The sequence below is a fragment of the Mastigoproctus giganteus genome, chromosome 11, assembly GCF_048544385.1.
Source record: "Mastigoproctus giganteus isolate SK-2022 chromosome 11, ASM4854438v1, whole genome shotgun sequence".
NCBI lineage: Eukaryota > Metazoa > Arthropoda > Arachnida > Uropygi > Thelyphonidae > Mastigoproctus > Mastigoproctus giganteus.
This window is the reverse complement of record NC_143585.1, coordinates 48,916,681-48,943,886: the sequence shown is the minus strand read 5'-3', so window position 1 is coordinate 48,943,886 and position 27,206 is coordinate 48,916,681. Positions and strand designations below refer to the sequence as shown.

Genomic DNA, 27,206 nt, shown 5'->3' with positions numbered 1-27,206 from the left:
TATTGAATCGCTTTTCGTCTATCCTGATGATGGGTAAATTTTTAATGCTCTCATTTTACAAACAAATATTAAAATATTCAGCGTTTCTGGTTTATATCATAAATGGAATTAGTTCATTAGTATATTCATTTCTATAGTTCATTCAATACAGAGAGCGTCTATAATTATTGATTTGATTATGAAGCTCGATGAAAATTTTATTATGATAAATATATTGAAATGCTTTGTTGCAGTTAGATAGCACCTCAGCTGGAAGGTATGCAGCCACATGTATTCCATAAGCAAGATGAGGTACAATAACGCTGAGAGCTTGTATGTGGGCGATTTTCTGAATGATAAAAAATATTGCTAAACGATGGATCGGCCGGGAGAGTCCCATTCTATGGCCTCCTCGTGCTGCCTAGGGATCACATCTGGGGATTTCGTTGTTTGAAAATAAGGTTATTAACGTCACAGAATTAAAAGACCCGATAGATGAAGAGGTAGTTAGTTCCATTTTTCAAAGGATTCTTCAAAACGCCGTTTAAATTAACTACCGACTTGACATTCTGCGAGCCACAGAAATTGCCTGTATGCAGGTTTGCTATGTGATAAGAAATTACGATAAGGAATTCTTCGAATCGCTTTATTAAATTCAGCAAACCGTTTTACAGTATTTGCTACAATAAAATTTTAATCGAACTTCATAATCAGATGAATAATATGTAGCCACCCTGTATTCACCAAGCGCTAAAAGTCATTTTACAAATATATCTGGTCTCATAATCTCAGTGATGTCCTAAAAATGCCAAGCTATATTCAGTTTTCTGAAAGAATCCAATTATTGGTCGATTCAACCGCTGCTCATCATAGTTATCCTAGTTATTCTCTGCACGATTCCTGGCACTTCAAAGGGGACAGTTGTCAGTATTATTATTAACGTAGAATCTCCTCTTATCGATCTTCTCTGGCTTAAAATCTCTCTATCCCATTCTGGTATAACTGATGCTTCTATCGTTCTAGGAACTCAATGACTTCCTTTCTTTGAAACTTGGATTTCTTCAGTCCAAATTTCATAACAGTGAAGTAAGTTTCCTTGGTGATTTTAATGTTCACAAAGCCAACGGCTTCCATTTTCTAGTCGGCGGACCTAGCTGTTCAAAATATTGAGAATTCTTTTATTAATAATAACTTTGCACAGATTGTACATTTGCCTACTAGAATGCCTGCTTGAATAGCACAGTGGTATATTCACCGTCATTCCCACACGAGGTGGTAAAACCCAGGGTTGGAATCCCGTCAAAGAGATTTTATGGGCTTTTTTTTACGCTCCGTAGGTGAGTAGTCGGTCTCAGGCAAAAATGGCGATATTTCCCTACTCCTCCCCCACAAACTCAGGTTTGTCGTCAGTAGGGTTTTTCACCAACACGGAAATCGGAGAGAATCCATCCAATGCACAAACAAAATAAACTTGGGACGATGAAGGCATATTCCGGGTTGCCCTAGTGTTTCATTTTTTTTTTTTTACCTACCAGAATACCAGTTGAGGTAACCAATATTTTTGATCTTTCTCTCGAGGACAAGCCTTTCAAGAATACCGTCGAAGCGCGTGGTCATCTGGGCACCTCCAATCACAAATTGGTAATGGTCTCTTCACTAAAGGAGCCGTTCTCTCGTGACTATTTCTAGCCTCGTGTTATTTGGCATTACAAATATGCAAAATTAGATGTTCAACAAGATTTCTATTCTTCTTTCCTTGGTTGGATTAGGGTTTTATATCTTCTGATATTAATGTTTGCTCAGATCATGTCAGTGAAATTATTCTTTTAGGGATGAAATCGATCATTCCACACTTCTCTCTAAATTCTCGTCCTTTATCTAAACCTTGGTTTCTCGATAAATCTGCTAAGGTTGTTCAAAATAGGAATGTTGCATATTGCAACTGGATTGTATTCAGATCACTGCACTCATTTTCTGCTACTCCAATGCTCGCAATTATTCTAATGCAGTTACCAATCAGTCTAAAGTAGATTTTGAACAGGATAAGAGCAGAAAACTTTCTTCTTGTTCAAACTGTAGTCCAGCATTGTGGCCAACTTCCAGAGCTATTAGCCGCAACTTTTACCCATTTTGTCTCCCAACTGTGTTAAAACCTAATGGTTCTATTTCTATTTCAGCTAAAGATAAAGCCAATCTCCTAGCATCCTACTTTTTTTTTTTAAATCTCATATTGATGATCCTTATAAATCACCTGCTATTACCCCCAGTACTCTCAATTCAATGCCTCCCGTGGTCTTCCATTGGAAAGATATCAGAAAGATTTCGAACAAATTTGGTGTCAAAAAAGCACCAGGTCCTGATGGTGCTTCTCCCCTTGTTCGCAAAACTTGTGTCCCGAGCTTACTCCTATTCTGTCTTTTTACACTTTCTTATTTCACACGTGACCTTCTTCTACTTGGGAATCTACTCATGCCCAAACAGTTTCCAAAAAAGGATAAAATATTCTACAGAACCAATTTTCGTCCCATTGAGCTTACTTTCTCTCTTTTTAAACAATGGCGAAATCCATCAACCGCTAACTCCTAAACTATTTAGAAACCTTCGGTCTGATCAATGATCTCCAATATGGATTCCCTCAGTGTCGATACAGTGGTGATATAATGGCTTATGTTACCCACCTGTGGACAAATTCAACGGAAACGTTTGGTGAAACTCAAGGAGTTGCTCTTGATATTTCAAGTACCTTTGAACTTGTTTGGTATTAAGATCTTTTAAACAAATTACCATCTTATGGTTTACCAATTTTTTGTATCTTGTTTTTTCTCCAATTGCTTACTGCGGTTGATAGCAGACGACTCACTGTCTTTTAATTTCATTACTAATGCTGGTGTTCTCACGATTCAATTTTTCTCTCTGGCTCTTTTCCTTCTGTATATTAATAACCTTTTTCCTTTGACTTGAAAACGACGTATCTATACCTTTTCTGATGTTAGCACATTGCATCTGACCTTCAGGTTTAAGAAACCTTGCCCTGCTCAACCAGCTTCAATTTCTCGACTAAAACTGCAGGATGGAAGCCTCCTCAACAATTCATGCTGAGGGAAATGGACTATAATCTGCCACTCTGGTCCAGTGCGGGTTGGCAGATCGAACGTATTTAGCAGTCAGGGGCTTGAACCCCGGTCTATTCAAAGAGCGTGTGCTACTGAACTTCCGCTCCTGCCCACTCGGCTACGGAGGCCGTCTACTAATTCCTTAAATGATGAATTTCAGGTATAGTCCAGTGGGGAAATGATAATATAGTTAATTTCAATCCTTCCAAAACTCAGTCCTATCTTATATCTCGAAAAAAAAAAGGATCCTTCTACTCCTATACTTGTTTTCCATGACACTCAGCTTTCTAGATAAGATGACATGTCCCTATTAGGGATTACCCTGACTCCTTCTCTCTTGGCATAAGAACATCACAAAAATTGCTTCCACTCCGTATAAAAAAATGGGTTTTCTCTTTCATTCTCGATGTTACTTTTCTTCTAAACTTCTACTTACTACTTAATAAACGTTTTTTTTGAATTCTATAAATAGTCCCATATTCACTGTTCTTCTGAATTGGTTTTATTATTCTGCCTCTTTTTATCCAATACAAACGAAACACGTGCCGCAACCATTCAGCACCCTTTTACTGCCCGACTTCAAACTTACAGAACTAACTTGTTATTCTTCCTCATTCATTCCGTCAACTTTCATTTTTTGGAACAAGCTGCCTTCACACGTATTTCCTAAAAATTAAAATTTACAGAATTTATAGTTTAATGTGAACAAATATCTTATTTCGCTTTTTCGACTTTGAACACACGCACTGTACTACATACTATAGTTTCTAATACGTTTCGTTCTTTGGAGTTTTATGAAATAATACAGTAATAGTACCAATAAAATAATTTTGGTAATTATTTATCGGAGAACACATACCACACACCGAAGAGTAAGAAGGTGAAGCAGCAATACATAATCAAATATTTGATGAAAAGAGATTTAAAACCGGGTTTGATTGAAGATGAAGTTTGAGAATATACGTATCGTAGCTCCCTCGTTCAACTATGTTATATATTATAAGGTAGAAAATTTATTTTTGTGAATTTAGTGATATAATAACACGTGTATTTATTTATTCACAGATTTCCCAATGATACTTTTTAGTTGAGTCAACAGCGATGTATAGAGCCAGTATACACAGCACTATGTGAGATCAAAGGCATTTATATTTCAAGAAGGAAGAAAACAGCACATAGCACTTTAAGACTTACTGATGATTTTGTTGTAACCACACAACCTTATATTTTAATAAATTATCACTTTCTTTACATTGTATTCCTAACGGCATTTGAAATTTCATTTTGAATGAAAAAGAGAACAATAAATATTTAAAAACTATTTTTATTTGATTTACTTTCAACATTTTCAGTTTCTAGTACGTTTTCTGATCATCATAAAAGTCTAAGCAAGATTAGCACAGGCATTGAAGATAACGTTGTAATAATTTTAATTAGCACAAAATAATGCGTGAACAGAAAAAAAGCATAACTGGATAAATGACTGCTCTGCTTTTCATTTCAATAATTTGCGATGTAAAATGAATATTCCGTATTAAAAGAAACAATGTGCAAATGGTCTTAGATTAAGATGCCATTCAACCAATGCTTTAATTATTAATTATTTTAGAGCACTTTTAGAAGTATCGGATTAATTTATATGCAAGTGGGTAGCCCCTTACTTGTTTGGAATGTGCATATGGTTCCTGAAGTAGCAAGATATCAGGCTCTCCCTTGGTCGGCCTTAAGGCGTAGCTGGTTACCCACGACCCTGACCCTCTGTGCGTTATGCTGGAATATTTTCATCTCTGTGGTGTTGAATTTCTTAGTTGCAGTCGCCATAATCAGTTCTAGTTTGGTGCATGCTCTTGGCTTTGATGTATGAGGGGCAGTTGGGGTCCCTTATCGGGTGTTTGCAATCCATTTTTATCGACTTGCAATTAGCACATATAGAGTCTTTGTCCTTATTTGGACAGTTTTTAAGCTCGTGGCCCCGCTCCATACAATGGTCGCAGGTGGGCTGAGTCTGGGCAGAGGTGTGGGTAGTATGCTCGAATTTACAACAACAAAAGCATTTTGTGACGGGCACGTACTCCCTGAAACGGTGGCTGCCCCAGTTGATAAAGACTCTGTTTTGCTGGCATATAGTCTTCCAGGCCGCTGGTGAGAGCTTTTCCACCCAGTTGGTGGCGTTTCCTGCTCTAGCTTTAGTCTGAAATCTCGGAGTAACGATGGTTGATGGTTCCTTCCCTGTATGGTCTTGCTTTAGGTTTATTATGTACAGCCATGTTTGGATCTCAGTCGGGGTTATGTCCTTATCCAAGTCGCATATAATTACACCGGGTCCCTTTCGTTTCGGTGGTAGGGCCTCTAAGCCAAGTATGTGGATTCTTTGATTGTTTAGTATCAGGTTTGCATCCTCCTTTGTCTGGGTTTCAATGATAACACCCACATTTCGGATTTGCGGTTCGATTTGATTTTTGCCGATCTTAAGTCTTCGGTAACATTGTTTACTATATGCTCTTTACCTCTTCGCTGGTGTGAGTTTCATCTTGGAGGTCGGTCTTACGATAACTAGGTGTGGGGGTTGAGAAGAGGGTCTTGCGTTTAGTGGTAGGTTCCTTGGTTGCTGTGTCCTCACAGCAACCAAGAACTGATTCTGTTCAGGGGGCTCCGGCGCGGGGGTCCATCGGCCCTCCGCCATGCTCGATGACTGTAATGTCATCCTTGTTGGTATGCTGCGACGCGGTTTCGGTTTTATTGGTTTTTTTCCCCTCCATGTTGAGATAATTTCGGATAATCGAAGTAGGTTCGGATTTCCGAGTCGGTGCGATGTTGATTCAGTAGGACTTGAGTTTTGGTGCAGGAAGACACCCGTTACAAGTTCGTAGCCCAATTTGGTGAATTTCTGTGCACTAAAGAAGATTTTGTCTGTCTCCCACAAACAGATGGGGGGGGGCAAACAGCTATTCACAAAAACACTCCTAGAGGGTCAGAAAAACTTTCTCCTTTAGGTTTTCAGGGGCGTGAGCACGAAGATATTTGTTTCTCCCGTAGGAGCAGTATTTGTGGAGTTCGCCTTCCTTCATAGAATGTTTATGGACGAGGGGGGGAGGAACACAAAAGTCATGTTTTCTTCGTTATATCCACACTGAATCTTTGGAAATTGCTGGAGCAGAGTCTTTTCCCAAAATTACACTGTTTTGGATCACCTCCCCAGTCAAGAGCTGCTGGATCCAAGCCCGGCGGCCGGAAATAATTGGGCGCACTCTCTATTTGGTGACACTGTGGCAAACAAAGGGAACAGATAAAAAAGTTTGTATTTAACTAATAAGCCCAGACAAACACAAAAGTTTCTCGCCTAGAGAATATACCGCAGTTTAAAAATTCATTGATGTACTTTGCCTGAGAGGAAGCACACTTAATTCACATGTTATTAACTGAAATCGCGGAGCGGTGAACAATGTATCCGACGGGGTTGGCAGCCATATTGGCGATCGTGAAGGCAGCCACATTGACTCTAAGCATAGGAGCTACATACAAGCACAACGCTATCATATATAAGAATTCAAAACTCCATAAATTCATTAAATCCGCACAGAATTTCATATAAAGTCATTTGATGATCCAGTATCTTTAGTTCTTCAAGTCCAAATCTTTGGCCGAACGGTAAATCCGTGATTAATCGGGTGATGACCAGGAGAATTCAGCGTTGTATGGTGTCCAAGATCATTTTGATCCACTGTTGTGGCTCTATAGACCTTCACGGGGGAAGCGTACGTAATCGCCGGGGTGAAGAAGGCTTTATAGTGCAGGATTAGTATGGTAAAGCAAATAAAGATTGATTTATTTATAGTTCTTACTTGAAATATCAGCGATGGCACCGTGCACAGATGTATACATGTGTGCAGCGCCAATACTGTTGGAAATATCAGAGCGGATCCACCAACTGGAATATTATTTTCAATAGTACTGTAATATTTGTATGAAAATTTACTACATTCCAGCTCTTAGTCGATACATGCTTTGATATGACTGCATTTTACAGTTTTTTTGTTTTTTTTTTTAAACTGAGCTATAACTGTGGATACTAAATTGTAATTATGCTTTATAAAAAAACCTTCTAAATGATCTTTTTAGATAAAAAAGCGTTTGCTAGTTTCCAAGAATTTAAATGAAAATGAATTTAATTTAGGACTATCATCCTATAGCTATGTTCTTCATTATCCATCTGTTGGGCAGTAAGGGGTTTTGGCCTTGTTGTTATTATTAGCGTTACAATATGTTCGGTGTTACAATACTTCTTTGTCATGGACCCCCCCACTCTATATTGGTCACTGTTGCTCCAAAATGAGCGTCTAGTATTTGCTAGGACACAATTTGCGTACCCTTAATATTCAAGCGAGAAGCTTTTCCATGAATACCGCAGTTTGGATTGGCGTTGTGATTTCATTTAATGCTCCAAGACCCTGGTTGGCTTTGCCTTAAAGCCGCAATAATCTTTTACGTATATCTTATTCCTAATTTTGGTTTTATCTGGTGTGGATGAGAAGTAGCAGCGAGGCAAACATTTAAAAAAAAAAACTAAACAAATAATTATTTAATTATTTAATTATTAAGCATTCGTAAATAAATATTATTTACGACTGCCTCTCTGTTTTGCCTCTTGGGTCTTCAAGGGCTCTCTTTTAAGCCTGAAGCTTCTCCATGAGTTTATTCACAATCAGCATAAAATTTCACGCCGACTTGAAGACACGTCCGAAACACTTGAACAACACATCATGGAAAATGAATGATAAAACCTCACCAGACACTCTCGGCACGTCTAATATCTAGCTAAGAATTTATAAACAAACCCTCTTCGTCACCCTTTTCGGAATGGAAGTGTGATACCTGATACGTGGGCACATTTGTTACATACTAAAGGTATTCACTTATTCACGTGAGAATCACGGTCTCTCTCTCTCTTTCTCTGTGTCACTAGTGAAAGAAGGCACATACTGAGGTGTTTGGGTTTTGTTGTCATAAGATAAATACCCATAAAATTCCTTGCGTAACTGTTGGGATTCGAACAAAGAGTTATTTTCACTAGTGTAGAAGAATGATTGTTATAACCACACTATCTACAAGGGTCTAAGACTTGATAACTAGAGTCCAAGTTATAAAATAAAATAAAACAATAATAAAAGGCTCCATCTTCCATGAAAGTTCTGATATTTTCCTAGCTGGTGAAGAGTAGAGAAGCCGCGATACTATAAAGGATGATACACGATGATTGGATCTTCTAACCGCTGGTGGTGCCTCACATTGAATTTAGTATTCCTCACGAAATCATTGACGCATATCCGCTGTTGTGATTATGCCATATAAATGAGAGTTTCTGAACGTTGAGAAAGAGATTTGTATATTTGCAAAACTGTACCATTAGTACTCAATAGGAATATTCGCAAAAACCAAAATATTGCAATATATTTTAATTAACTGTAAGAAACAGGCTCGCGTTCAGCAGACTATACGATATTATTTTTAAGTAAGTTGATCTTAAGAAGGGGTGGGTTATTGTTCAATATTCATCTTTGACGAGATGCTGAGAGTAATATTCATGGGTCTTTTTCACCAGGTGGCTGATTTAGCAGATCTACGGCTAAGCTAATGATTTTTCTAGCCGAAATTGGAAGTTTTTCCTCCTTTAATCAGCAAATCTCCCACAGAACACATGCAATTTACAGATATATTATATATGCTGCAATTTGGCCTAATTTATTGATGCGCACCTAAATACAACAAAAATAATAACAACAAAAACAACAACAAAAGAAAACAGGGTATAACTCACAAAGAATACCGTACTCCTTCCAGTTGTGATCAGAAACTTGCAGCCTCAATCCACGAGGACTGATGCACCTTCAGCCGTCAACGACAATCCAGTCAAACCTCCGCGAACCAAGGAAAACTGCGGTGTACTGATTATATTAATTAATATGAGTATTTCTTAATGCATTAAACGTTCCTGAAGACTGATAATCTTCAAATCACTGGTGGCTACAATTAATTACAGAGGAAACCGCTCAGAGCTGAATATAAACATGAAAAACACCCAGATGTAATAAAATTCAGTTCAGCTACAAAAATCATATTTCTTCTGTACTTATGAATTGTATTATGCTGAAAAACATCTCATCAGAGAAATTATGGAATTCTATCTCCCCAGCAGCACTTTCACAAGGTCAGCTCCATCCACTCATCTTGAATAATCTAATAGGGTCATTTGTTTCTTAAACACTTCACGGAAAATGGAGTGCGAGTGATAAATCTTAGTAGTGCAGTAACAGACCTGTTTGAATTGCTCGTGGTTCAATTCACACTTCACTCCTAAATATGGCAATAACTCTATTTATTGACAAAAATGACTAGTTCTAAACTCTTTATTGAGTTATTTTTGTTTTCATAGCCAACTTATTGCATGTCCATTCCAAATTCCTGTTTGCACCGTTGTACACAGTTCCTCAGATATTGTACATTTTCATATTGAGCCTATGGTGAAACATACGTAATAATACGAATAAAAATATATGAATAATTATATGAAAAATTTTTGAATAAATATATGAATAATTTTCACCTTTGAAAATAACAGATCTCGCTGAACTTTCTGGCAATGGCACAATTCTCCAGACTTTAAGTTCAGAGCCAGATATGAGAAATATCCATCAACAAACTTCAAAACCTTCTGATACTTTACAGGCTGTAAGTTGAAGTTTAACCTACTCACTAAGATTTTCACGTGTAGACGAAAGAATGTTTCGGAGCAACTATAAACATTGCTTCGATTTCTAGAGATTCCATTTCAAAACCATAATAAATTATTTCACCAATAGTAATTGGCTGTATAATTCATGCATGCTGATTGTATTCTATTTTTTGTCTTTATTGAAACAGAATGCCGCTATTTGGCACTAAAAATTGTGAAATTAATTTTTTAATTGAAAAAATGTTTTTCCAAACAGAGAGGGGTCAAGAGTTGATTATACTGTACATCTTGTTACAGGTTGATTAGAACGGAGAGTACTATTAGGGGGCCCCCTGCGGCTAAGAAGCAAGCACAAACAATAGAACCAACACTAAACTACGCATGCAACACACAATTAATTCCCTAATAACAAGGCAGAAGAAATCATTTCTTTATGCACAACACGCAAGAGCTGAATATAATTCATATTTCTTCCGCTACAGGATGTCACTAATTGGAGCTATACCTTGCAAAATTTCTTTTTCGAAATATAACCCTCCATGCATAATAAAGTCTGTAGATTGCGCAGCATACAGTATCTCTCAACCTCTCTTTGTATAGTCTAGTTTTGTCTGCCAACAATTCTCTTTTAAAAATATGCATTACAATAATATTTTTTCAATTAATTAAATAAGATTTAGCCCACTATAAATCTTGCTAAGAATAAAGGGCGATTCATGTTTCTTTAGGGTCCCTAATCTGACGAAGGACCCTTGTAATGTCACTCGGTTGTCTGTCTGTCCGTCCGTTCGTTTGTCACGGCATTGTATCGCAGGAACCACTCAACCTACTGACTTGAAATTTTGCACGGATTTGTACATCATGTGGGCCAACATAACGCCCTATTGATCATTGTTGACAAAAATTTGTCTGAGAAATTGGGGGGGAGGACACAAAATGTTGTCGACAACCTATAACGTATTACACACCTTTGGAAAGAGTTCAACGAGTAGGTTTCAAATATAATCTTAAAATATTTTTAAAATTAAAAATGGCGGTGCGGACAGAAAAATGTGAGTAATTTTCTTGCCCCCCTCTATGTCCGTCGCTAATCGAGCTAAAAATTTAAAAATCACATTAGCTATGCGTTCCAATCATTGCTATCTTCAGCTTTATAAATTGGCGGGAAAAATATTTTGCTGATTGCACTGTCACCGTCATCACTAAAATCAGAGAGATTCGCAGAACTGTCTCCTGTGGTTGCCACCAAGAATCAATTTCGCGTCCCTTAATTTGGAACCTGGTCCTTGATGATTGGCTGCTTAGGAGGATTGAATTTCAAAATGTGCCACAACTTGCATATGCAGATGAGGTTATATTTTGTTGAATGGAAACTCAAGTTCTGATTTAGAACTCTATGCCAAGAAAGTACTCCTTGAACTATAAAACTTGACAAGAAATTACTTCCACTTGACCGAAGCTCCAAATTTTTAGGACTCACCATCGACGACCGCTTTTCTTTTACTGCACATATTCAACACCTGTCCGTCACAGTTAAGAGTTTTACCGCATTGCTGCTCCGAATTACCAGACAAGACTGGGGACTGAACACTACATCTATTTTCTAATGCTGCCATAATCACAATTACAACCTACGCTGCCAGTCTATGGTTTAGATGTACTGCACATAAAACTGTAATTGCAGGCAATATACCACTTGACCTGCTTGTTGTGTTTAGAGGGTTTGGTTTTAGATCCACAGAGGCATTTCTACGGAAATTCAGGGAATCGTTGTTAACCCTCAGAGTGATCCCAAACTGAACGAATCCAATGCTGAAATTTGTTGATCAACACCTGCCAAAATAGATGGACTTCTACCTAAAATGAGCCATTACAAAAAAAATTCGCTCCTGACATAACTACAGTACTTTCATCATCCACCAAAAAATGGTTTTCATCCTCACTATTTACCTCCTTTTTTTATTTATGTAAAGCCAAACATGAGAGGTTTTAGAACTTATAGTACTTAGTACCATGCTTGAGTTGGAGGTTGAGAAAAATATATTTGTTGATATTCGACTTGAACTTCTATAGACTGTAATTTTCAGGAAATATGTATGAAGGAAGGTTGTTCCAGAAAACGGTGAATGAATAAATAAGGAAGATGAAAAGTTGGTTCTGTGGGTTTGAGGTTGGACAGTAAATGGATGTTGGCTGATGGCGGCACGTGTTCGGACTGTTTTGAAAGAGAAAGCGGGAATTATAGAAGCCAATTCAGAAGAACCGTGCCCATGGAAGTATCTGAAGAAGAAGCATGCAGCAGAAACAGTACGTTTGTTTGTTTTAGAGTTTTATGGCGCATTAGCATCTAAGGCTATAATGCGCCAAACGGTACGTCAATGAGACAGCGAGTGGAGAGACTCTGTTACAGATGAATCATTAATTAACCTAATTTCCCTCTTCTGAATGGAATTAAGAAGCTTGAGAGAGGTTTTGGGGGAGGGGACCACCCCAGATGTGGAAACAATATTCCATGGCAGGGCGGATTGCGATTTATACAGAGTGAGCAGCTGTTTGGAAGAAATGTAACGCCGAGAGCGAAAGAGAAAACCAAGTTTTTAGATGCAGAGGAAGCAATATTTGTAATGTGCTTGTGCCAAGAGAGATTAGAAGTCAGGGTAGTCCCCAAAAGAGATATATCATTTTGCCTAGAAATCATTGTCGCCAAAGACAAGCATAGGAGCAGAAAAATCCTTTTTGCGAGATATAAGCCAAGACTGAGTTTTAGAAGGGTTGAAATCAACTAAGTTGTCTTTGCCCCACTGGAGAATTACCTGAAGAACGGCATTTAAATAATTTGAAGCAGATTTTCAACAATTTGAAGCTGATTGAGCAGGGCAAGATTTCTTAAAATGGAAAGTGGAATGCAATGTGCTATCGTCGGCAAAACTATGGATAGGATTTCCAGTCAATAGAAGAAGGTCATTAATATACAAGAGGAAAAGAGTGGAGGAAAGAACTGAAACTTGGGGGACACCGGCATTAGTAAAGAAGTTAGAAGACAGAGAACCATCTACCATCACCTCAGTGAGCGATCAGAGAGAAAACTGGATAACCAATTACAAAAAACAGTTGGCAAACCATACGATGGAAGCTTGTTTAGAAGACCTTTATGACAAACACGATCGAACACTTTGAGACGTTTAGAGCCAATGCTTGTGCTTCGAACTTTTCCATTAAATTAGTTCATAAATGGGTAACATAAGCCAGAATATTACTAGTGGATCGACACTGACGGAATCCATACTGGCGATCGTTGATAAGACGGAAGGTTTCTAGGTAGTTTAAGAGTTGGCGGTTAATTGATTTCTCCATTACTTTAGAAAGAATAGAAGTACAGTAATTGTAATCAGACAATAATTGAATTTGGGGCGGGATTTGTCACCTTTTTTAGAAACTGGCTGGATATGAGCAAATTTCCAGGAAGAAGGAAAAACACCTTTGAAATAAGAAAGTGAAAAAAGGCGACAAAGAACAGTAGTAAGTTCAGGAGCACAGGTTTTGAGAACAAATACCATCGGGACCTGGAGCTTTCTTAGCATCAAGATTCATCAAAATCCTTCAGACATCCTTTTGACGGAAGACCACAGGAGGCATTGAACGGAGCGTGTTGGGAATGGTGGAAGGTGTTTTAGCATGATCATTAATACATGAGTTAGAAGAAAATGGTATTCTAGCAGGTCAGCTTTATCCTTGGCTGAAGTGAAAACAGAACCATGGGGTTTGGACTGCGGTTGGAGCAGAGATGAGCAAAAGTTGCGGCCAATAGCTTTGTCAAGAGACCAGAATGCTCTACTACCATTAGAACAAGAATGAAGTTTTCCACTCTTAGCCTGTTCAACCTCTAGTTTGGACTAAATAATAACTGCTTTACAATTGTTGCTATCTTTGTTGCAGGCAGAAAATGAAGCTGAAGAATTAAAACAAGCCAATTACGATATGCAACTTTGTTCTCTTGAACAACAGCCTTAGCGCATTTATTGGAAAACCAAGGTTTAGATAAAGGACGAGATTTTAAAGTGGAGTGTGGGATAATGGATTCCATTCCTGCAAGAATAAGTTCACTGACACGATCTGAGCAAATGTTGACATAAGAAGTTTTGAAACAGTAATCCGACCAAGAAAAAGAAGAAAAGAAATCTCTCAGGTCTTGCAACTTTTCATTCTTATAATGCCAAACAATACGAGGTTGGGAATAGCCATGAGATAAAAGCTCCATTGGAGAAGAGACAATCACCATGTTGTGATCTAAGGTGCCTAAAGGACCTCTAACTTTGACTGTGTATTTAGAAGGGTTGTTTGTGAGAAAAAGATCAAGCATGTTTGCTGTATGATCAAGATCGTCCGGTATTCTTGTAGGTAAATAAACTGTCTCTGCCTGGTCATTAGTAATTGCAAAAGCCTCAGCATCTCGACCAGCTGGGTCGGTGTGACTAGAAAACGGAAGCCAACTGGAGTTGTGAACATTAAAATCACCAAGAAAAATTACTTTTCTGTTAGGAAAGTTGGACTGGAGAAAGTCAAATTGTAAAGAGAGGAAGTCAAGAGCTCCAAGTGATTAGTGGAGTTGGGAAAACGGTAGAGACAACACATGAATTTTACACAGTGAGGTAGAGAGATTTTAAGCCAGGGAACATCGAAAAGAGGAGATTCCAAATTACTAAGTCTCTGACAGGGAATATCGGAACGAACATATGTAAAAGTACCACCTTTGAGGTGAAAGGAATCATACAACGAATAACTGTATGATTCGTTTGGGCAACTAAGATGAGCAGTAGTTGAAGCAACCGATAACTGAATTTCTGTCAGAAAAGTAAATGGGGTTTGGCAGACTGAAAGCGGAAATGGACATTGTTGAGATTAGCATTCAGACCACGTATATTTGTGAAATGAATTAGAAAGTGTTTGATCTTTTTTTCCAAATATGTTTAATCTATTAGTTTGACAATTCATGGTGTATTCAATAGCAAGAAAAAGTGGGTGGGACATGCTGTATGAAGTAATGAAATTTTTGGATATGGCGTCACATGGTAAGAATATACCCATATCTTGACATAACGTGGTATCGACAATGCTCCCCGCATACACACTAATCGTACTCTCTCCGGTCACTGTCTGGCAGAGTAGAGGTAGCAAGCGTATGCGCTAGCTGATCCGGAAGCCTCCTAGAGAGTTACTAATAGGTTCGTTCCGGTGTACTGACTAGCGGCCGGCCTGCGAACACCGTTTTAGAGCTGTACCCTCGAAATGTAAGTAAGATTGGATCTCGCCACTTTGTTCATCATAACCTCAAAGGTCATCAAACAATCAAACATCGTGCATGGGAAAGTTTTGACCGGAACTTAGTTCTGGAGACTAAACATGGGTTCCACTACTTGAAACCTCTAACAAGCAAGTGGTGGTATTACACCAGTTGATGAGGGTCATCTACCACCTAGTACTGCCTGGTAACACAGAGGGGCGGCATTCCTCCATGTTGTGTGGGCGCCACACCTCGACCCCTGCTTACGTTGGTTCACACCTTGGTGGTCACCCACCGTGTGCTTGTGCATGGAGGTTATACCCAGGATTACTAACAGTCCCACCATCGTGAAGGTGGAAGCAGAGGATTTGGCAGACACGACCGTCCGGACCTCGTCGAAATTGGGTCCACTTGACTTGAATGTCACCCGAATATCAGTTCCATCAGCGTTTTAGACTTCCAGGTAGCAAGTTGAACTTGTCTGGCATATCTGAGAGAATGCGTGTGACAACCTATCTCAAGGATCATACTAACCTACATTCTAGCTGGATATGGTTCTCTTAACGCAGAACTTTACCAATTCAGACTTTGTAATATAGTCTCCTGTTGATATGTGCTACCGGAAGACTTCTCAAGTCGTGTTTGAATGCTCCATTTACGATTGATTACCTAAGATTTTAAGATTGGCTCTTAAGACAACAGCTCCAAACTTGTCTCCTGGATGTGAGGAAATACTCATATCTATTAATAATTTCCAGGCCCTTCAAATCTTCTGCAAAGCGGCTTTTAATCGTAGGAAGACTTTCAACCCCAATGTTAGTTCAAGAAAGAAAACTGAAAACACATCCTAATTCAGCCTGTTGCCTGGTCTGTCGTACCGATGATGTCATATCCAAAATTATCGTGGTTTTCAAGAAGATGATAAGGTTTTAACAGATGCTGCACTTTTCTTGCTGATCCTTTATCAAGACTCTCTACAACTAAATCCTTCCTGTGCTCAGTGATACCACCAACCACTGACTTCTGATACCACTCCAGATTAACAGAACAGATTTATATCTAGAATTTGTTCCTGCCTCAGACCTCGTTTTTGGATGACATTACTACTGCTGTTTGACTGTACATCTTTTCTCCTTGTGGACTACTTTGGGCAGCACTGGCTAAAGACTTGTAATGTGTGTGTGTGTGTGTGTGTGTGTGTGTGTGTGTGTGTGTGTGTGTGTGTGTGTGTGTGTGTGTGTGTGTGTGTGCGCGCGCGCGCACTGTTGTCGGCTTGTGGCACGCAGGTTCCTTTGAATGATTTCAAACTCGCTTTGGACATTCAGTGCGTGACTGTTGAGGTTGGTTGGCCATGGTACATGCGTAGTTGTGACCTACCTGCCCGTAGTGTAGATTTTTTTTTTATTTTGTAAGTTGTTGGCGCATCAGCTTCTATGACCATAATACACCCCCAAAGTTTTTGCATTTTACATGATCCAAGCCTGAGGCGGGATTCGAACCCGAGACTTTGCGCCTAATCAATACGGATTCACTCCTGGAAGGTCCTGTGAGGACGCCCTTGTAGACTTCATTTCTTCTGTTGAACACTCCAGTTTCAAGTATACTCTTGCTATCTTTATTGACTTTGAGGGTGCTTTTGATTCCCTTTGGTGGGAAAGTGCCCTCGAACGTTTACGTCATGCCGAATGTTCCCAGCAACTTTATCTTCTAATTAAGAGCTATTTCTCTAACAGATTTATCACCACCAGATCTAACTACAGACAAATTTTGCGTCAGGTCTTTCGAGGGTGTCCTCAAGGCTCCATTTTGGGACCAGTTTTCTGGAACTTTGTCCTGCAAGGTTGGATTACCCGAACTTTTGACAACGTGAAGATCATGGCATATGCGGATGATTTGAAAGTCCTTGTTGGTGGAAATTCAAGATCTTCTATTGAAATATCCACTGAGAAAGTTCTATCTGATCTTCAACAATGGACAGTTGAAAATAAGTTAAAAATTAGTTCTACCAAGACAAAAATTATGATCCTTGGCTCTAAATTGGATGTTCGTCGACTACCAAGAGTTAAAATAAACAACAGACAAATACCTCTAATAACGGAAATTAAACTTTTGGGAATAACTATTGACAGCAAGTTAAACTTTCTCCCTCATTTATCCAATCTGCGAATTAATATCAGAAATTTTACCGGCGCTCTTGTCAGAGTTTCTAGAACTGAGTGGGGTCTTTCTAGAAGATATTTAAGAATCTATTATAACTCTGTGTTTCTCCCTATGGTTACCTATGCTGCTGGCGCTTGGTTCCATAGGGTGCGGACTGTACAATTTCAATCAAAATTGATGTCAATCCAGCGTACAATATTACTTTGTATTTTGAAGATTTGTCGAACAGTTTCAACACCTGCTTTACAGGTTTTAGCCGGGACGTTACCACTCGATCTCTACGTAATTTTCAGAGGCTTATGTTATCGCCTGAAACGTCAGATTCCCACTCAGATCCTTGGTATTTCTATTAACACTCAAGTCGATGTTAAAGCCGAACGACAAAGAATTTGGCAAGAGTTGATCAACTTGTGGCAGGGTAGGTGGGATGACACAATACTGGGCAGTGTAACGCGTACGTTTTTTCCTGAAGTTGACTCTCTTACGGATAAAAAATCTACAGTCTGGTTTAGCCTTGACTTGTTTACCTCCTATTTGATATCAGGACACGGATCATTAAATAAGAAATTGTTTAAATTTCGCTTGTCTCCTACGGAACTCTGCCATTGTGGCGGTGTGGAAGATTGGCAGCACGTGTTGTACTCTTGTCCCTCATACGATGAATTTCGAGTAATTCTGCAGAATGCAATTCCCAACTTTTCATCAGGATTGGAACCTAATTTTGTATCAAATGCCACGAGTTACCGCGCTCTTCAGGATTTTGCTAAGGCAACCTTCAATAAAAGGCTCGCAATCCTTTCTGCAATGACTACACATGCGAATGTTTCAAATTCAGCTCAAGACTCTTCACTTTCACTGCAATGACGTCCACTTTCTCAACAAGATCTACAACTCTGGACTTGTGCTCTGTGTGTGTGTGTGTGTGTTTTTTTTTTTTTTTTTTTTTTTTGAAACTCTACAAGTGTCCTACAACTACAACTCAATTTGATGATGAAAATTCCTGTGCTCCTTTGCTGGGATGGCTGTTAACTGACTGGGACGTGACTTTGTTATTGGTGATTGACTGTGACTTTGCTACCAATGACTGCAGGACTTACTGGATTTAACCTCAACTGTTTTTAAGGTTTGTGCCTGCTTCTGGGCTTGTGCAAAGTTTTGTCGGTTGAATGGTACTGTTATCCCTAATTATTTTCTTTGAACTTTTTTTTTTTTTTCTTTATGTTAATATGCATAAGATTACTTTCATTGTTTACTTTGAAATTATCTGTGTTTACCTCAATCTGTTGAGGTTTTCTTTTGTACAGTATTTAATCCTTGTATAGTTGTATAAGTTAACGAGGCGGAGATGAACTAACGTTCCAGGTGCCGCCCAAAACAAATAAATACATAAATACATTTTGGGTTGCCAGGCAGGCACATTATCCACCTGGCTAGCACGGTCGGCGCGTAGTGTAGAGTAGACGGATACTGGGCAAACTTTCTAGGTGATCCACAAACATACTATTACACACATTTCTGGCCTTTTACAGTGCTCTCTGTAATCATCACTGTGTACAAAGGCGGAGTTGAACTTTTGTTTGGGTGCCGTCCTATACAAGATATTATACATGTCTATATTAGCTATGCGTTATTTGATGCTTATCAAAGGAAAACTATTCCGATTGAAATTTATCATTTACTTTTTGCGTTAAAATTACAAAACCAATTTTTTCTTGCACTTCGATAGCGCGCTTCTTTCTACTAAATAACTCTCCTTTTGGTGACAAAAAAGTTGATAAATAGTTAGTTAATAATTCTATATAGGTTATTTTTCAATTTTGCGAAGAGAAACATTTTTTAACAATTTTCAAAGCTGGAGTTGTCCCGGAGAGCCAGATTTGAGGCGGCAGTGGTGGGGAAGCGCCTGAGCGGAATCTTCCACGGCCGTCACCTGCCAGTCGCTTCTTCCCAAGGACTTTAAACGCTTCTCCAGGAAGAAGTCAGAGTCGCGTCTTCCACCCTTGTCATTCACAACAACTGGAAAGACTCGAATAGACAACGTTTTCGTTAGTTCTTCAGTTTTAGGCCAAGCCGCGGTACTAGAAAGGATTTTCAGAGTTGGCTTGGCAGATTGCATTGTTCACATCTTGCAATATTGTGTTAGGTTAATACAGAAAAATAAATAATTCTGTTCATAGGGCTAGAGGAAAGGTAAGGTGCTATTTGCTACCATGATCCTAACCATCTGTATGCTAAACAATGATAAAGAATAAAATTTAAAATACAGAATGTAAAAAATAGGAAATGAAAATAAACCAAAGCAACATTCATCCCCGGAGGAGCTAGCACGCTCTTCTTTGCCCAAAGAGACATACGCGAACATTCCAAAGCCTAAGCATTATAAATAGAACTACCACAGAAAGAAGCACTATTTTTAAGAATTACCAGCTCTTTTGAACTCCAAAAAAAAGGTCTTATTTCAATCATTGGTTGCACACTCAGTAAAAGGACAGTGGATGTCCCGATACGTCCCGCTCATTACGAGAAATAACTAAATAAAGATAATATACTCTAGGACAACCACCCTCTATGGAATAAATAAAGACACAAAACAAACTTCAGATTTAGACGTCAACATCAACAACCAACAAATCGGTAATTGTCTGAATAAAAATAAATTCAATAAAAACTCTGTATTAATTACGGGATCTTTACTCGTTTCATCGAAAATTCTAAAAGTATTCTAAAATTTCGATTTAGAAGTAGCTTACTTTCTAGTTTATTATTCAAACTGTATCGAATGGTATCCTAATCTGACAGCCCTTGATTATTATTTCTTTTAATACAGAATATTCATTTTACCACGTATATTATTTAAAGAACAAATGGACGTCATTATTTATCAATTTATGCCCTGCACATTTCTTCTGTTCAGACAAGATTAGATTTTAAAAATAATGTTATGGTAATTGAAATTAGCACAACAACTTCTTAAAAGTCTATGCAAGATTAGCATAGACTTTTATGACGATCAGAACACGTATCAGAAACTGAAAATGTTGGAATAAACCAAATAAACATATTTGTGAAATATTTATTACCGCCTTTAATTCAAAATGAAATTACAAATGTCGTTAGAAATACAGTGGAAAGAAAATGGCAACAGATTTAAAATAACAGGTTTCATGGTCAAAACAAAATTAGCATTAAATCAAAAAAAAAAAAAAAAAAAGGCATGTGCTATTTTCTTTCTTCTTCAAATATAAAAGTATTTGATCTCTTATAGGGCTCTGTAAATTGGCTCCATTTCGCTGTTGGATCAAATACAAAGTATCAGAGGGAAATCTGGAAATAAATAAATACACCCTTTATTATTTTAGCACATTCACAAAAAAAGAACAATTAAAAGAAAGTTTCTATCTAATATTAAATTTGACGATGGATCTATGCTACGTTTTAACAATTACACAGATAGTAAGAACCTCTTTAAGAGGTATGTTAATGCAAATATATTATGTAAATTTGTATTAACATACCTCGTTATTATATAAATATAAGGTATACTCCAAATATAGAGAGAGAGGTTCAGATTTGATAATATCAAAATTAGTTTTTATTCACTTTCATTGAACATAAAACAATTTTGAATCTCAGTTCATGAATAATTTGATTAAGCACCACAGCTGCACGTTCCTAAAAATCTGTGTGCCGTTTTGCTGTATTAATAAGTGCATTGCACTTATCGATGCCTTAATTGCATTTGTACAGTTGCTATAATGTCTTAACATGGAATTTTATAGTTATAATAATTATCAGAGTGTTTTGATGAATCTATTGCGTAGTAATTGTGAATAAAAGTAATTTTTGTTCAATCAAGTTCATTTGTTTTTAAAATATTCGCTTTGAAAAAGCAAATTTTATTTTTTCGACATCTAAATATATAAAAAAATAGTTCCTATAAAATATTAATTGAGAATTTTGTCAAAAAAAAAAAAAAATATATATATATATGAATAAAATTACGATACCAGCCAGAAACCGTTGTTTCTAGTTTTATTTTTTTTTTCTGAAAATCATAAAATTAAAAAAAAAAAAAGCTTGAAATGCAATTTGATGTGGGAACCATGTGCCTAGTAATGGTTAAATCATGCTATAATGATAGTGCAACTTGCTGAATGCAAATTTTTATACAATGATCAGATATGGTCATTTTATAAAATCAGTTGTTATCATTCAGATTTTATTTCATGACTGTGGTGTCCTTATTGCTGTTAGAATACATATGGCTGCATACTTCTAGCTAAGGTGCAGCATACAATTACATATATCTAGGTTACAGGGTTTTTGTGGAAGAACAATGGCCCAGTCACCTCGATAAAAGTCAGTGCGCACCACACGTTTAGTTTGGGACTCTCACAATCCTGCTCAAGAATTGAGTGGGGATTTTCAGGTGAACATATGCGCAAAATATCTGTTAACTTTACCAGACAGATGGAATGTCGCTTCATTACTGAAAACGTCAGAAAGAGCTCATCTTCGTCTATATGGTTGAGATCGTGAACGAATTCTATTCGTTGTGTTTCGTCCTGATTCTTAATTTCGTGGATGATTTGCACTTTGTAAGCGTGAAGTTTCAATCTCTTTAGAATCAAACTGTGCAACATTGCTCATGTTATTTGCAACTGTTGGATTGCCAGGCGGATAAATTTTGTTTGGCTTCTTATAAACACTTCTCGAATTTCCGATACTTTTTTCTGCAGCTGCTCTAAGCCTACCTGCTCCTTTCTAATGCAGCACAGTGCCGACTTCTTGAAACTGTTTCAAAAATTTGCTTAGGTGGATCGTTCTTGAATCCCCATCGAAAACATCTCTTTACAGTCACTGGAAGTTTGGTATATCACAACCACAGCAAGCGCATTGCTCTATCCTGCACTGTCGCCATTTTAATGAGCTGTACTATGGCAATGCTTGTTGGGATCAAAGTGGCCAACCGCACGAGGAAAAAAACAAAACAAAAAACTCCTTGAGTGGCTTTTCATAACTACAACAAAGCTTCTCAACATATTTATTACAATAAAATTTTAATCGAGCTTCATAATAAAGTCAATAATTTATAGACGCTCTCTGTACTGGTGGTACTAACGAACTGACTACATTTATGATATTTAAATATGGAGAATATTTTGATATTTATAAAATAAGAACATTAAAAATTATACCCATCACCAGGCCAAACGAAAAGCAATTCAATATCTTACTTACCAAATGCAAAATAATAGAATTCTGATGCAACAAAGTGGAATCTTTATCAATTCGAGAATGTTAACGAAGATGCACACAGCCAGTTCCACTACACCCTGGAGATAAAAAAAAAAACAAACCGAATTACTCTTGATTAAAGGAATTTTATCAAATAAAATATATACTCCAATTAATAAATGAATTAACCATAAATATTTATGGTTAAAACATGGAAGGATTTATGTAAAGAAGAATTACTCGTCAAGAGGCATAAGAATTTTGAGTTCAAAATATCTGCAGAAAATAAAATATGCCCTTTTATTCTGTATAATTTTAATATTTTGAAACGTATAACTAAGCAAAAACTAAGACATGAGGTATATATTTGAGGAATTACAGATTTTTAATCCACCTTTACATTTTTGAATAATCCTATTATTAAAGCTCTTTTGGTGGTTAAGATTAGCTCTTTCTGTTAAATTTAAATATGAGATCAGCAAGAAAACAATTGATTTAACGTGTTACAATATATATATATATATATATATATATATATATATATATGTAATGAAAGAATATATTTCATGTATAGTTTTAATAGAGGTTAGCATAAAATATTTGATGAAATTTCTCAATATAACATACATGGTTATGACAAAGTGTATATGGTGAGAGAGTTTAGGAGAGGCGGAGGAATTATAATTTATTATAGAACATGCTTTAAGGCTGGTTGGTTGGTTTAGGTTTTATTGTTGCATTAGCAACTAAGGCTATAATGCGGCAAAAACCAGGTCATTTTGATTTATGGCGGTACAGGATATAGCACTTTCAAGTCTTTCGTGACTCAAACCGATACATGTAGAATGTTTCTGTCATCTGCGGCACTCAAACCGGAAGAGGTGATTTAACCACAGGTGACACTTGTGTAAAACTCACATCTTCTATCGTATCCTTTATGGAGGTGAAAACCAACATGATCTTCAGTAGTAGGTGATTATTTCTTCCTTAAAACGTGAACCATGCAACATCATATTGAAAACAATTTCAACCATGTCGTGAAAAACGTCTATAACATGTTCTTGAATGATCCTTGCTGCATGAGTTGATCCTCCGGCTAAATCATACTGAAATTGTAATTCTAAGGTGTCACCAGTTCCTACAACACGATGTCCTAAGGTTAGCTGTTTCATTTGTCGATCATTAGATTACAGCAAGGCGGTTCCTTTTGCTGCCGACTGTGTGATGCGCTTCCTGATACTGCTGGCACGAGCTTTAGCAGCTGCTAAATAATCACTAATGGTTCAAAGAAGACTAGTACAAATAGTCCAGACAAAATCCATAGTGAGCCCACATTTCATCACTGAGTGCTCTTTCAAGACGGAGTATTCGAGGACAGGTGCTTTCCTGAGTGATATTTCAAGTCTGAGTACTTGACGAGGAGAGGTGATTCAGATTGTGCATTTCATCACTGATTGGTCTCTTAATTCGGTGTACTGGATGTGTCGATTGGAAACTTCAACCTCTAACAAAACATGTTTCAACGATTATGAAGATTTGCAATAGATTATGTTCATCTTCTGACAATTTAATGGTGAGAATACTTCCATGGTCTGACTGCAATTTACTTTGGAGAATACTTCCATGGTCTGACTGCAATTTACTTTGGAGAATACTTCCATGGTCTGACTGCAATTTACTTTGGAGAATACTTCCAAAGTGTGAATTCAGCTTTCCGGGTAATATTTCATTTATTAAAAAGACTTTACTTCCTTAGATTGGACATTACATTGAAATTGTATGCACAGACGGCAATTTCCCACTAGCTACTTTCCATAGCAGGGATTCCAAATTCGTTTTATATGAAATGCAGCACTTCAATGTCTTATACTTGTGTGGGAACATAAAGTACAGAACTTCAATATCTTCTAATGGAGCGTGAATTAGTGCTGTAAGTCTGCAAATATCTATACAGCATTTTATTAGTGTCGGGGATGCCAGAAAAGCTGGCTTGGACCGCCTAGTATTATAAATAAAAAAAAAAGTACAGGTATACCACTTAACTCAGTCTCGTGGAAACTGCTGTGTGAAATTATTAGGAAAAGATCCTAATAATATATTCATGATTTGTGCTTTATATAATCCACCATCGAATATGTAAACAATTTCCTAACAGAATTATAAAACACAATTTGGCAATTGGATGACATAGAGATTTATAAAACTATACTTGTAGGAGATTTTAATATTAATATACTTACTAATGAATCAGATAATGTGATACTCAAATAGTCTGCGGTTTTAAACAATTAATGATGGACAATTCTTATACTGCCTAATATTAACACAATTATAAAACACTTAGAAATAAACTGACAGAAATGATTAAAAAATAAAAAAAAAACATTAATGACTTGACGAAGAGAAGGCTTTTGACAGATAGAACAAAATGAGGTTCGATTCAGAAATGTAATTAAATAAGTCCCCCTTACACTAGAAAATATTCCCTCACCAAACGTTTCGTACCGTGCATTATCAAGTACAAAGAGGTACTTTGTAATTGGACTAAAGTCAGAAAAATGGTCTTCTGTACATTTTCTTCCATTCGTGCGGAAGAAAGTCTTTACTGATTGCACTCAATTCGAGTGAGAAATGTTATTTTTATAGATGTAAAAGCAGTTTTGCGCTTAATGAAAATATTGAAATAACTAGCTGAGGTAAGGTTCTAGAATATTTCGTGTTCCTTAAAGCGAACAGAGTTCCAATCTAGAAAAGAGCGATCGGCCGATGGTATTCCCTTATAGTAGAGAACAGTGACCACAAATGTCACTTTAGACATTAACTTTGCATGTTATACATTAAGTGCATATGCTCGTTCATTTGCATTACTCACATGACAAATGCGCATAATTTCAAATCTCTTTAAATGTAATCGCGCGAATTCAACAATAATTTAAGTTTTACCCACAAATGTATAATATGAAATAAAAACAAAGCGCACCAAGAGTTCCTCTAAGGATTCTACTATTTACCTGAAGTCCAGGAGGGAGGTAGTAACATATATAAATGTCTAATTCTAGGTTGAGAGCTAGTTCTAATCCTTCACACTCTTTTCCATTGCATGTAATGTTTTTTACTTCGCAATCGGTGCATGGACCACCACTTTTAGGACATGCTTGCACAGTCCCTAAGATACTTCCTATAATTCCAAGTAGTCTGCCCACGACTGGAAAAGAAAGAAAATGGCTCATATTTCAATTTACATCAATAAAATATTTCTGAAAAGTTTTAGATTTAAATCGGGAAATAATAAATTGTTAACTGACATATTCAAAACAAAAAATAAATAAATAAAAATTGTTGCTCTAGATATTTTGCAAACCGAACGATTGTATTCTGCAAAAAGGTCACCATTTATTAGATCCATTGCGTTTTCGAGTCTATCGGTTCGGCGATGTATGGTTTGTCTAATGTTCGAAATGCAGGGATTCCCTGACCATTATTGGCCTTGTGGTCTTCCGAAGTGATGGGGCATAATGATGAGTCTATTTTATTTATTTATTTTGTTCCAATTTTGAAATTCGGTAGTTGGTCCTCATCATTTGCTTCCTTCAACAGTTTGAGCGCATTAGGAATTTTGTTCCTTCTATAAAACTGATGCATTTAAAACGAAAGCTGACAAAGTAAAACTGTGGTGACTCTGAAAGCGCGAATGCTTAACTATAAAGCTGGCAGTGGCTTTCGATGAGGCGAAGCCAGTTGACCAGTGGACATCACTTCAGCTTTAATTCTCAACAGAGTCTTAGCTGAAAAACCAGTTAAGTCGCTTGTACGCCTTGAGTATGTTAATAATCCCACTGGCACTGTTCTGATAGTACAGTCAGTGGGATTATCGATACTAAATTTTAAATAAACGTTGTTGATAATTTGCTTCGCCTGATGGCATAATTTAGTACCTTTAGTGAAACTTTGAACACGTTGCCATTCTTAAAATGCTAAGAAGCTTATTATGCATCGATCATTTGTATAATTTTTACTCATGCTGTATCCAAAACGTTTGGTATGATTTGTTGTAGATAAGGTTTTACCTGATCAAATATTTATTTATATGGTACTGTTTATTCCAAATCGTCTCAGCAGATACAAAACTCTTCTAAGTATATTGTCTTGTATAGCGACACGATCCAGCTAACCATAGAAGCTTACTTTGACTCACGATTCTGCCACGAAGTATAGATAGAGTAAGAAAGAAATTAACAAAAAGATTCATCCTTAAATTTTCTTTATGGATAAAAAAACAAATTTCTTACTTCCAACAACATGGATGCAGTGCACTTCTCCGGGTTTCACTTCGCATTGAGGAAAAGTAGGGTCGCACTTTGGATTCGTGGGGCAAGGTGGATGCGAACATGATGAAACAATGAAATCTGGTTCACTAGCTAATATAAAAAAAAAAAAATACGTAAATTAGTAACAATGAACATTGTGGCTGATATTATGACAAAGGACAATTAATTCATAAAAAGGAATTCACATTTAAACGTGAAAACACGGTACTCAGCTTAATAATAAATAATATGAAAGAAGAAACGGCACTAAACTCCAAATGGTTACCTGCGCATTGATAGATCAGAGCAAAGAATCCCGTCAGAATAGTTAAGCCAATGAGTACCTTCATGTTTGATGGTTGAAATAACTTCGATCCAGAGAGAGATAAACAACGATT

At 37.2% G+C, this 27,206-nt stretch overlaps 1 protein-coding gene across 1 annotated transcript; it reads right to left on the bottom strand.

The window, feature by feature from the left end:
* Positions 1-3,693: 3,693 nt before the first annotated feature.
* Positions 3,694-27,206, bottom strand: LOC150077993 (uncharacterized). The gene is made up of 6 exons (XM_090384424.1): positions 27,095-27,206; positions 26,791-26,919; positions 25,513-25,706; positions 22,505-22,599; positions 6,935-7,020; positions 3,694-3,758 (listed from the first exon to the last, which is right to left on the bottom strand). Exons 1-6 carry the CDS (start codon positions 27,156-27,158, stop codon positions 3,694-3,696), a joined length of 633 nt encoding a protein of 210 aa, XP_090240550.1. The 5' UTR covers positions 27,159-27,206.

Coding starts and splice junctions, on each gene's coding strand:
- LOC150077993 (XM_090384424.1), bottom strand. CDS start 27,158: ATGAAGGTACTCATTGGCTTAACTATTCTGACGGGATTCTTTGCTCTG. Junction 26,920..27,094: donor TCTGATCTATCAATGCGCAG/GTAACCATTTGG, acceptor TTTTTATATTAG/CTAGTGAACCAGATTTCATT. Junction 25,707..26,790: donor CTGCATCCATGTTGTTGGAA/GTAAGAAATTTG, acceptor TTTCTTTTCCAG/TCGTGGGCAGACTACTTGGA.